The sequence below is a fragment of the Octodon degus genome, unplaced genomic scaffold (genome assembly GCF_000260255.1).
Source record: "Octodon degus isolate 3935 unplaced genomic scaffold, OctDeg1.0 scaffold00024, whole genome shotgun sequence".
In the NCBI taxonomy this organism is placed as follows: domain Eukaryota; kingdom Metazoa; phylum Chordata; class Mammalia; order Rodentia; family Octodontidae; genus Octodon; species Octodon degus.
The window spans coordinates 9,038,063-9,051,266 of record NW_004524600.1 but is presented as its reverse complement, the minus strand read 5'-3'; the positions used below and the strand labels follow the sequence as shown (position 1 = coordinate 9,051,266).

General features: G+C 34.5%; 1 protein-coding gene across 4 annotated transcripts in view; it reads left to right on the top strand.

Moving 5' to 3' along the window:
- LOC101579400 (jouberin) overlaps nt 1-13,204 on the top strand; it is a 181,013-nt gene that overhangs the window by 30,571 nt on the left and 137,238 nt on the right. For 3 of the 4 annotated variants that reach the window (XM_023712173.1, XM_023712176.1, XM_023712175.1), the window contains exon 10: nt 10,514-10,710. In XM_023712173.1, the coding sequence (XP_023567941.1) occupies nt 10,514-10,710 (197 nt within the window). The remainder of the gene's footprint in view (nt 1-10,513; nt 10,711-13,204) is intronic. The other variant, XM_023712174.1, reaches the window with a different exon arrangement.

Here is a 13,204-nt window from a genome sequence, read left to right as displayed (position 1 = left end):
AACAAAATGGTGATTTCTACTTTTGCAAAATTAGTAACACATAACACTAGGTTGCCTAGCAACTAATAGCTGACCTTAACCAGACTAGGCCTCAGTGCCTAAAGCAAACAAGCTACCTCACTCCTGAGGATATTTTTGTTTTGTTTTGTTTTGCCAACTCAGCCTGCCCTGCACGTCATGTGGTACCAGGGATCGAAATGCAGACCCCTGCGCCAGCCTAAGCTTGCCTAAGCAGGTGCTTTCGATTGATGAGCTATCTTGCCAGACCATGGATTTTATCATTGTATTGGCCCAATGTAGTTAGATTTTCCAATTTAGTTTTTAGACAGGAGGTAATAGTGTAAGAAGCCCATCCCCGAAGTACAATGAAAAATACAAAGTACTTTAGCAGTCCATTAACTTGTTCTGTGACTTCAGTGACTTTGCTTACATAAGATGCTACCTTTTCTGAAGCTTCATTTCCTTATTTGTTAAAAGCTGCTACTCTTACCTGCCCTCCCTACGAAGGTATTTGAGAGGATACTCTGAGACAGTTACAGTAAAAAAAAGTACTTGTGACCAGGGAGATGGCTCAGTGGAATAAGTGCTTCCCTGACAAGCGCAAGGGCCTGAGTTCAATCCCCGGTTCTGCAAGAAAAAAAAAAGTGCTTTGTAGGCTGATAAGCACTATATTAAAACAAACAGAAGATAAAATGAATGACAGTCAGTTCATTGTAGTATAAAAACTTTTTTTTTTCTCCAAATGCCTTCAGGGCAGGTTTGGCTGGCTTGAGCTGTGGGAATTGAACCACAGCTACCTGAGCCTGACTGTTTTGTTGAAGCAGCCACTTAAAGAACTGAGCTAAGGGGCAGGGCCTCAACATTTTTAAAAAATAAAAAGAAAAGTTTAAAAAATAATAAAAAAATAAAAAAGTTAAAAATATTTTGTATTAACATTGTTTTAATGTGAAGGAGGAATGATTACAATGAGCATCTTAGAAAATAAAATATTTAAATCATATGAAATTAAAATTATTTTTACAGTGAATTTAGAATTCACTGAATTTAGTGAATTTAGTAATTTTTATATACTAGTGTACCTTTACAAACAAATTAAAACTCTAATGTTTCAACACACTTTCCCTATTCTTTGCTGCCTATTTTTAAAAAGAGGAACCTTAGGAAGAAGTTAAGTAACCTTAAACCATCTAAGAGCACAGTTCTTGTGAATGGTGTAGATCTTTAAGAAATGAAAAATTGTTTCAGACTCTGAAATATTTTATTCATTACAGGTCAGGATCCTCAATTCAAATAGTCTTTAAATTTTTCATGGAAAAATTATTTTTAATCCATTGTATCTTTGTCTTACATTTTATTTTTTAATGTAAGAATATTTTGCCCAAAATTTCTTTCTGAAAATAAAGTATACATGTGGATTGACATGAAATGTTATTGGTATAAAATTCAAAAGACACAGAACAGTTAAGTGATTCTGATCATTTTCAAGGAAAAAGGAGCACAACTCAGTTTTTTGTAAGTTAAGTTGCGAATGAGACCACAGTGGTAGCTAAATGTATCATCCATCTTTCAGTTCTAGCAAAATCTGTGAAGAGTCAGCAAGCATCTTTCTCTGTTAAGCACATGTTCAGGTTGTGGTCTCCTGTGTCTTTCATTCTACTGGCTTTTTGCTTTTTTTGGTAAGAAATATGATTTCAACTTTCAGAAGGCAGTTTTATTTGCCTGGTGTTGAAAAGGTTAATCATCTAGTAATACAAAATTTAGTCACAGACTACCACAAATAATGTACTTTTAGGATTCCCATAATAACAAAGTACTAGTTGGAGAAACTGCTGCTGAATTAATTTTATGAAGCTAGGCTTTAGCTATTAATGTTTGATATTAATATCTGTCTCCTTGAGTCTCTAGGATGCTATTCTACATTTAATAATTATAACACCTTCTGTGTTCTTGGTAATGTATGATGTACTATATATATATATATATATATATATATATATATATATATACATTATTCAAGTTTTCACAATAATTTTGTGACATAGATGGTGTTGTTATCCATATATAACTAGAGGCAGTGCTTAAATCTTGAAACCTACACCATTGTTTGATGCACTAAACTGTAATATGAGCCTAGTTCCTGAAATGTTTGTTTTTGAGGGGCTAGTAATCCAACTTTCTTTTGCAATATTGGGAAATGAACCCTGGGCCTTCATATTGAGCTACATCTTCATTTTTTAATTTTTTTTATTTTTCACTTTAAGATAGGGTCTTGCTAAATCACAAAATGGCCATGGCTAGGCTCAAATTTGTGATCCTTCTACCTCAGCCTTCCAGGGTGCTGCATCATAGGTATGCACAACTATGCCCAGTGTCTTTGTATTTTTATAGTTTATAGGAAGCAAAGATGGAGAATTACCCATTTTTATTACCAGTTCCTACCCTGAATATTGACATATAGTGAATACACATGTAGTATTTTAAGTAGGATCAAGTTTTAACTTGGAAAATTCTTAACATTATTTTTTAAGAAAATAGAAAAATAATAGATGAGACATTAGAAACAATACAAACAAAAAAATAAGATGCTAGGTATTCAACAGTGGTAATACCAGGTAATGAGGCTGTTTTCTCAGTAGGTGGCATTGTCTCCTCTGAACTACTGTTAGCTCAGTTATTTTTCATATTGTCTTAGGCAGGACAAATCTTTATTGACCACCTTTTGTATACTAAGAACTGGGTTATAAAACTCAGGAATCAGACTCAAAGAACTCTTCTTTTCTAACCCTTTGTGCTAAGTAGTTGACTAAACCTCTGAAAGAATTTTAGCCAAAATTAAAAGGTAATTTATGCCACTGGCATGATTTTATTAATATAATTTGTATTGTTTAATGACTACCTACATTGTCATTGTAACTTTTCCCATTCTGTGACATGCTTTACCAGAGGTCAGGGTAATAGGTACCTTAATATGCTTATAAAGCTTTTTATATAATTTGTTCATAGACTGTGGTGCTTTTGATGTCCTGCACTTAACATAGTACCTGACATATGTTACTAATACACAATGAATGTTTGCATTAGGAATTAAATCACCCTTGAAGAATTGCCCATAACTTTTATTTAAAAAATAGAGTGAACGGCATCATCAGTTAAAAAATTAGTAGCTGACATTTATGAAGCATTTACTATGTGTCTGCCATTTTTATGGGTATTTTCTCATATAGTCCTCCTAAAAAACTTTGAGTAGATACTGTTACTCTCCACAGACCATGAAACTGCAGCACAGGGAAACGGAAGTAATTTGCCTAAGGTCACGCAGTTGATAGTAAAGCTGTTTGATTCCAGGCTGATTTTATAACCGGTACTCTAGGGCCGGGGAGATAGCTCAATAGAATAAGTGCTTGCCTGGCAAGCACAAGGGCCTGAGTTCAATCCCCAGTTCGGCAAATAAATAAATAATAAAAATAAAAAAGAATAAATAAATAAAACCCATACTCTTCATGTATAAAGCTCTCTGTCACAACTACTTAGTTTGCACTACATATATCATGAAGTAAATTAAGGCAGTAGCTAAGGGGCTGGGTGTATTTAGCTCAGTGGTAGAGTGCATCCTTAGCATGCACAAGACCCTGGGTTCAGTTGCCAGTGTCAAAAAAGACCAAAAAAAAGGCAGCTAGGTATTCTAATAGAGAATTGTGTTTCTATTTTCAGTCTCAGACTTAACAGACTCTCTTAAGAGTAAAAGTTTATTTTGTAAAATCATTAGCCAAGTCATTACATTCTCAATATAGTGTAAAATAAGAATTTTCTTTATTATAATACATAGCATTAACTTTTAATGTAGTTTCTTTTATAATACTTACAGCAGTATAATTATGCAAATTACATTTAACATCTGCAGTTCAGTGTGAATTGTGATGCTCTTGTAATACTGATGATGAATCATTCAAAAGCAAACTCATATTGTAATTCTCATACCTGTGCTTTAATAACAAATGTAGCTGATTGTGGGGCAGACTTTTACATACTGATTTTCATCCACTAGGAGAAATTAAGAGAGCTGCCACAATTTAAGATTTGCTAAAACTACTTCATAGTCATATCCTGAAGTTTCTGTTTTAATATCTTTCACATAACATGGAGTCTGGTTTGAAAGTTCATACCATTCAAAGCATAGAAGATATATACAAAATGCCCTCAAAACAGTGGCATAAACCATAAGCCAGAGCGCTGAATTCCATCCAGGCCTTTTTAATGATACTGATGTTTCAGAAAAGAAGAATGGTGTGATGTAGACAATAGCAGGAATGACTGAAATAGAAGTTCCAGTGCTGGAGTCCTCGCTGAAGTGTTGCGCTATATTTGACCTGTGTCAAGTCGTTTAACTTTTGTGCATATTCTCTTCTAGCACTAAATAAATGCTACTGTATCTCAGTATTTTATCGAAGAACACAATGAAACTATAATGCCATACATGAAACCTGGGTATTTTTAGTTCATAAACCAGGCTGAAATAGGGAAATCTCACTTATTTTTCTGTAGCAGTATGTGTGTCACATACTTTCAGCTGAAAAGCATGATGTGTGGTGATTGGTTGTGGAATAGGAAACTAAGAGAGGAGCAGCATTACTGCAGGGAATTTGCAAATAGTTTCTATATTTGGATGTCTCAGTATGGATTTACCAGATGATGGTAGAGACTTGAAGCTGCTACACATTCACAACAAGCTTTTAGTAATACAAGTTCTACCTGATATATACATTACCGCAAAGAGGGGCCAAGGGTGTAGTAGAAGGGCAAGACCTTGCCAGCATACATGTGCTACTGAGTTCACTTCCTAGCACCATAACGTAAAAATTAAATACATAAAGGAAATAACACAGTTATTAAACCAAAAATTTCCAGAATTAAGTGTTATTTAGTAGAACATTTTAGATCTGTTCAAGCAAGAATAACTCAGGCCAGGTAAAAATACAATAAAAACCATACATTTGTGAACATCCTTTACAAGGGGAAATATCAGATGAAGAGGAACAGGATGCTGCATAAGTGCTGTATCCTGGGAAAGTAGAAATAGAACTGTAAGTTTACAGTAATCTTAGCATAACTTGGAATGTGGTAATTTATAAGCAAAAGAATTAGTCCTGTAAAGGAACTGCTCTGTATAAAAACAGACCAATATGTAATAACGAATCTTGAAAAGAATTAAATGTTGACCAAAGGGAAATCTTACTGTCAGTATAAGACAAAGACTATGTTGTGATTTTAGTTGACACTGTAATAAAATGTCAGTAACATAAGTACACATAAATTTTGGTGATAGCAAACCTTGTGTCTGCTTCAAATGAAAAGAGCGGTGGATTAACATATCTTATTTCCTCCAGTCTTCCTTCTTAAAAGATAAAAATCTCCTGAGAATGACATTTTTTACAATTGGCTGAGGCCATAAAATACACAAAAGCTGCTACCTCTGTTTATTATATAAATCAGAGCATGAGTTATGCACACATTTTAGGAATACTTTTAATTGTGTGAAATTTAGATTTCCAAAAAGCCTATGGGAGGTAAGTGATGAAAAGGTGAGGATAAGACTGTTAAAACTGTGATTCAAACATATCAGGTTAGGTCAGAGCTAAGTTTTAAACATACTAATTGGCACAGAGAACAAGAAATGGTGAACCGTGGTATAAAAGTGTCTTAGAAATATTTGAAATATGAAACACATATAGCTTGAAGAAATATCAGAAGTCAGCTGTTAAACCTAATTTACAGTCAGAAAGTATATGTCTTATACAAATGGATTGATGTATACATTTGTGGAGGGAGAGGAAGGAAGAGCAGCTTCTGTTTTGAAACTAGGTTCTGTGAACTTTCCTGCAGAACTTCTTAAAGCTGTCTGCATAGAGCTAAAGGTGCTAAGGATACAGTAGGGTGTTAATCTGAGTCCTTGAAATAGAGTCATATGATTTTGTATCAAAATTCTTACTTTGAAGCTAACAAGATGTAACATAACAACCATTGTCGATTTCCTGGGTTTTTTTAATTCTCTATTTTTATTCTTTTTTTGTTTTATGTCTTTTTTTGTTTTTTTTCTCCTTTTTTGTTTTTTCATATTTTAGGAAAGGGTCTACAGGATGTTCAGAGTCTCACTACTAGATCAGACTCATAGTGATCTGCCTGTTTACAGCCTCCCAAGTGCTGGGATTACAGGCGTATGCCACCACACCCAGTCTCAATCACTTTCTCAGCATGCCGCAGGGGCGGGGCTGGCCTGGCAGGCCCCAGGATAGAACCCCTGGCCCCTGCACCTGCTTGCAGGTGCTTTAATCCGCTGAGCTATTTGGCCAGCCCCATGTTTTTTTCTCTTTAAAATAAGAATAAATATTTCCTTCAGACAGCAGAAATAAGCATTTAAGATTGTTTGTATTTAATTTTTGTTATCTACACTCATTTAAGTTATATTAATCATTAATGATAGACATCTTACTATGTACATGGAAACTTATAAAAAGCATTTAGGCAGTGCCTTTTATTTACCTGTTTTTAAAAAGTAAAATACGTATTTAGCATATTGTAATAATTAGGAAATACAGTTTAACAGAATAAGCTGAAGAATATTAAAATTCTGCAAACCCTTTATTTTTAACTGCGTGCATGCTTCTAACTTATTTTTTCTAGCATGCTCACTAGCTTATGGGTAAAAGTAAAATCATAGTTGCTAAGTTCAGAATCTTAGACAATATGGGAAGTTAAAATGGTATTAAACAATTATACTCAGCTTTACTTTCCCCTCATAGCAGGAAAAAAACTGTAACATATTGTAAGGACAGTTTTAAAGAGCAAAGAATATGAAACACAATAGTATTTGTTGACTTAACACCTACACCATCCACTCTAGCAGTAAACCTTCCAAATTCCAATCCAGAGGACACTGTATGCACTTATTCTTTACAGCTTTAAAGTTTCTATTGTATTGTTCCAGGAACAATCCAGAGTATACACTAAAAAAATAATAGACCCATAAAAATCTATAAAAAATGGCTCTGCTTGCATTTAAGAACAGTAGCTGGTACTGAAGAGAGGCTCGTCAGTAGTCTTCCCTGTGTGTCCTCTGGTTTGCCATTCATTGCGCGGGGAAAAATCAGTAGTCATTAGTGGGCTGCTCTTTCTTCAGAGGACCCATCTGTGGTAGTCTGATATTCTGTAAACATAAAGAACAAAGCCTAAAGCTAAATGTTTTTATATTTACTTTAGACTCCTGGTTGATGAAACTAAGTTTCATAAGGTAAAAGGAGCAGTTAATACTTAAATTTTTTCTTCTTTTTAATTTCTTAAAACTTTTTTAAAATTAATTTTGCATGCTTATATCTGGTAACCTAAACAACTAATTTGAAGACAACATTATGGACTATAACAACCATTGTCAAATTCCTATTATTTTGTTCAGTGAAATTGTGTATCATTTCTTTTTTCTTTTTTTTTTTTTTTTTTTTTTTCTACTTTGAATTCTCTTAAGGAAAAAAAGAATAATGTATAAGGGATAATGGGCCAGTTTTATAACCCCCCTCCACCCAAAAAGATCACTTTCTAATTTGTATATTTTTCATTAATATATGTGCCTTTGAATTATACCCCATTGGGGCTGGGGAGATGGTTCAGTAGGGGCTGGGGAGATGGCTCAGTAGAATAAGCGCTTGCCTGGCAAGCGCAGGGGCCTGCGTTCAATCCCCGGTTCCACCAAAAAAAAAAAAAAAAAAAAGAAAGAAAAAAAAATTATACCCCACTATCTTCCTTTCTCTCTCAACAACCACTATCAACGATTTTGCATATTCTAGAATTACATATAAACAGAACAGTATAGGCCATGTGTTCTTTACTCCATTCTTTCATCATAAGTACTTTGAGAATCATCTGTGTTACAATGTATCAGTATAGTGTTTTTTTGCATTTATTTATTTATTTGTTTATTTATTTTTGGGACCTGGAATCAAACATAGGTCCTTGCACTTATGAGGCAGCTGCCTATGCCACTGAGCTATATGGCTGGCCCCTAGTGTTTATTGCTGCTTGTAGTTTAAGTGTGTGGATACACCCAAGTTTGTTGATTGTTTCTTTTGTTGATAGACATTTAGCTTGTATCCAGTTTTTAGTTATTGAAAATAAAGCTGCTTTAAGAATTCATATACAAGTCTTTGCTAGAGCATAACTTTCATTTCCCTTAGATAAATTCCTAACAATACAAGGTAGGATTATATTGCAGATGCATACCTTGTTAAGAAACTGCAAAACTGTTCTCTAAAGTAGACATACTATTACATTCCCACCAGTAATGTAGAAATGTGCCAGTGTGCCTGTGTGCTAGCCCAGTGTGAAATGACCAGCCTTAAATTTTAACCATTTTAATAGATATGCAGTGCTCCTTTTATGCAGTGCTAGTTTACTTGCCCCTAGTGACTAATGGTGTTGATTATCTTTTTTGAATGCTTGTGTATCATCCTGATAGCATCTTCAGGGTAGTGTCTGTCCAGATCTTTTGCCAAATTTTTAGTTTGCTAACTAGTTTTTCTAATGTTTTACTTATAATTTGAGAATTCTGCATACTAGTTTTTTATCTGATATATGGTTTGTTAGCTATTACCCTCCCCAACAATCTTTGGCCTGTCTTCTAATTGTCTTGACAGTTTAAAGAATAGATATTTAGAATTTTAAAGTTCATATCATCGATTTGTTTTTTCACAGATTTTAGTGTTTAATATAAGAGATCTTGGTCTAATCTAGGCTCATAAATTTTTTTTCTGCATTTAACTCTAGGCGTTTTAAAGTTTTAGGTTTTACATTTAGAACTGTGCTTCATGTTGAGGGTTTTTTGTACATGGTATGAAGTTGGGTCAAAATTCTTTTTTTTTACATATGCAAATCCAGCTCTTCCCATACAGTGTATTGAAAAGGCTGATCTTGCTTTACTGAGTTGTTTTTACACCTTGTTTATACATGCTGTCTTCTCTATTATGTTATGTAGATCTCTTTGTTTACCTTTATTACCTTTATAGCATTACTTACTTTTGTATATTGAACTCATATCCTACCTACCACTTGTATTTTAAATTCTGTTCAGAGCTTTTATCCAGATGTGGGCTGAGGACCTGAGAGTGAGTACCTCCTGCGATATTGTCCCCTATGTGCATCTGTTCTCAACCCAGTCTTAGTATTATATGGACATTAGCATTTCTTGGAAAGAAAGGGCTGTTTTTTCTTTTCTTTTCTTTTTCTTTTTTTGTTTTTGAGAGAGAGGGGAGTTGACAGGAATCAAGCTCAGATCCTTGCTTGAGAGGCAGGTGCTGTACTGCTGATGGGTGTTTTTTTTTTGTTTGTTTTGTTTTGTTTTTTTCTTTTACACTAGTTTCTTTTATTTCATTTTGGCCAGAAATATAATAATTCTGTTGCCTGTTACTTGCTTTTTAATTTTTACTGTGGTAGTATTTGTTTACTTCCTTGAAGACTCTTAAGTGTTCTTGTAGCAAAGTCTGTCCTATTTGTCCAAAGAGTGTTGACAATTCTTAATCTTTTCTGGCTCATGATCAAAGTATTAAATCTCCCTTTCAGAAACATTTATACCCCACACACACATTTCTGCCTATAATTTCCACAGAATCTCTGAAGGTCCATCATTGAGTTGATGTCTTGATTCCATATTTTGAGATTTCTTCCTTTTAGGTCATATTCAGAAAGGCCTGGCCTTTCAAGATTACATAATTAAAGAGGTCCTTCCTTTCTTCTTTCTTCCCTCCCTCCCTCTCTCCCTCCCTCCTTTATTTCTTTCAGTTTTTCCCTGTTTCCATCCTTCTTCCCTCCCTTCTTCCCTTCTTTTCACAACATTGAGAATTTCATAGTATCAAGGGCCTTTGCACAGTTACCTCTCCAGCATTGGTTTTAAAAGACATGACCCTACTAAGTTCTAATGAGAAATGCATTTTAAGTTATTCTATTTTATTAGATGAGATATTATAAAGCATTTTAGAATGGTAATCATATCATTGTAGAAATATGATAAATATGTTTAAATTGAAAAATGTTGGTTATAATTACATTATATTGCATGTAAAATTTGTATGCACAAAGATTAGAAGAGATATGGAAATGTAAAAACAGTTTTAGGAAGATGGTTTTGTGAATAGTTATTTTTAATGTTTTATCATTTCTCTTAATTCTGTAGGCCTTGAATTTTTTTATTATGTTTTCTCTATACAGATACGTAAACCTAGACTACTCTTTAAATCTGTATGGCTAAAATATAATACTGTCTGACATGAAATTGTGAAATTTTTATAGTTCTTCCCTTTTAGTTTTATAGTAAATAACAATTTCACATTTTGCCAGTCATGTTGTCTTCTTCTAACCTAGTATATGGTATGTAATTTCTGATCAGTTGTTAAATGCTGCAGTTTCATGGTTTAATTATTTTATTATGCTTTTAATGTGATAATTTGAACTAATTTTGGATTTCTTTTTTCAGTAGCCCAGCAGGAGGCTGAAATGTTCAGATGCTACAATGCAACCTTTCCATTACCTGAAAAACACCAAGGTCAAGATGCACTGCGTTCCTGCCCTGAACTGACTCATCAAGGTTCTTTTCAGATTGGTGAATATGTGCACACTGAAAATTCTTCAACAAAGATGCAGATAGTGAAACAAAGACTTGAAACTGTCACAGTATGTTTGTTTATGTATTTATTTATTTAATTTTATGTATTTGGTACAGGTTCTCACTATGCAGGTCGGACTCATAGTGATCCTCCTGTCTCAACCTCCCAGCTCTGGGATTATAGGCGTGTGCCACAATGCCTGGTTTTGGTGGCTGGCTCAGCGCACCTGGGGCAGAGCCAGCCCAGCATGTGTCTCTGGGGATCAAATCTGAGTCCTTGAGCTAACTTTATATATAAACTAGTTAGTGCAAGAGACTGAAAAGTCAGTAGAATAAAAACAAGAGAAAGTATTACCCAACTTAGCATTGTTTAATGAAAAGAAATAATCAGCAATGTTGAGTATCTCAGAATTAAATTACTTTGACAGCCAAAAAAATGTAAAGATAGAAACAAAGATTCTATTTCAGTTCAGTAGACTACATAACAGGAATGCCTTAGTATACCAGAAATAAAATTTAGCATGCTCCAGATTATGACTGCCTTGTGCCTCTGGATAAATTAAGGCCAATTTTTCTCATTTATAAAATGGGAATTCTATTAATGTTCAACAAGATCCTGTATGTAAAAATCTTTACATGTACCTGATACATATTACCAGTGATAAAGTTTAGTATTTATTTATTTATTTATTTATTTATTAGAGAGAGAGAGAGAGAGAGAGAGAGAGAGAGAGAGAGAGAGAGAGTGTGGTGTGTGTGTGTGGCCAGCTCAGCCCACCAGGGGGCGGGGCTGGCTGGCATGTGGTGCTGGGGGATTGAACCGCGGTCCCTGTGCTTTGCTAAGCTTGTTCTAAGTAGGTGCTTTAGACCACTGAGCCATCTCTCCAGCCCAAAGTTTAGTTTTTAAGAGGTTAATATGAGATAGATTATGCACGTGGTTGATTGTTGTTGTTAAAGGAGAGATCAGAAGGTTTAGAAAAAATTCCTCAGAGATCCTAGTAGAAAAGCTGATTATCTATATAGGAACTACTTCAACTGTCTTTACGTTTCTCCAGAAGAACCAGGTGAGAGAGGAAAATAATAATAGCCTAGTTTTTGTCTTAGCAGATATTTAAACATTATAAAGCTAAACCATACAGTGTGATACAAGTTTTATAAAGGCAACTCAATCAGTGGGAAAAGATGAATTGTTCATGTTAACTGTGAGTTAACTGAAAAATGCAGTCAGTGTACATCTGAATCTTAGATCACACATGAAAATCAAATCCTCACTGACCAACAAATTATAAATATCAAAAAAAATAAAATCTTTTTTAAAATGAGGGTAAAATAGTGACAGACATTTCTATTATGTAAATGGATGTCTTACTAATCTTTAAAGGATTAAGAAATCATCCTTCAGAATATTGATAAACTAACAGCATAGAATTTTTAAATTTCTGTTTTTAAAAAATGTATGTCTATATGTATATATACTTGTATACACACACATGGAGCAAATACCACCCTGGGAAAAGATTAGCATAAAACATACAGAAAAACTCTTTAATCTACAAAGAACTAAAGAACAAAGAAAATAATGAAATGTCAAAGAAAAGTATGAAAGAAACAAGCTTACAACTTCCGAAGAATAGATATAAATGTTTCATAAGCATGTTTTAAAACTTCTGTCTCACCACTTAGAACAGAAGAAGTACCATGGAAACCAGATATTCCCCATAAACCTAGAAAACAAATACTGAACATGAGGAGAATGCTATGCATGGTGTGCTATTTATGTAGATTACTGGAAGATTTTTTTTTTTCAAAGCTGTATGAAGATGCTTAAGCATCCTTATATTTGTCCTCCTACACCCTAGGAGTCCTTTTTAATAGAGTTAGCCTCAGCTCCTTCAAGACAGGGACTCTGCAGCCTTATTCACTGTGCTGTTTTTACTTAGTGGCCTGTTGCCTACATATTACCCTGTCCCTTCTCTTTTCATAGAAATCTTGACCAATTTTAAACCAAACATAGGAATGACATTGAGACAGCTTTAGTTTTGATTGTGCTTTCTTCCTCTTCATTTCTTTAGAAATTAGCATCTTTCAGGTGTATCAGGTTGTACATAACACTCATTTCTGGGTTTAAATTTAGTTGGAGTCTAAAGAAAAAAAATACATTTCTTTAAGTTTTAGTCTAAGGGCCAGCCAAATAACTCAGCGGATTAAAGCACCTGCAAGCAGGCACAGGGGCCAGAGTTCGATCCCTGGGCCTGCCTGCCAGCCCCGCCCCTGGGTGCACTGAGACTGCAATTGAGACTGGGCATGGTGGTGTGTGCCTATAATCCCAGCTCTTGAGAAGCTGTAAATAGGCAGATCTGTAGGAGTCTGATCTAGTAGTGAGAGCCTGAACACCCTGTAGACCCTTCCCTAAAATAGAAAAAAAATAAAGTTGTAGTCTATATAGCAATAAATGAATAAAATTATATAGCAGTAACTTCATCCATGAAATAAGAACAGCTCCTTCATAAAAATGCTTCCTGGCTTTTCTGCTGGTGGACACCGCGGAGGAAGCATCATCAG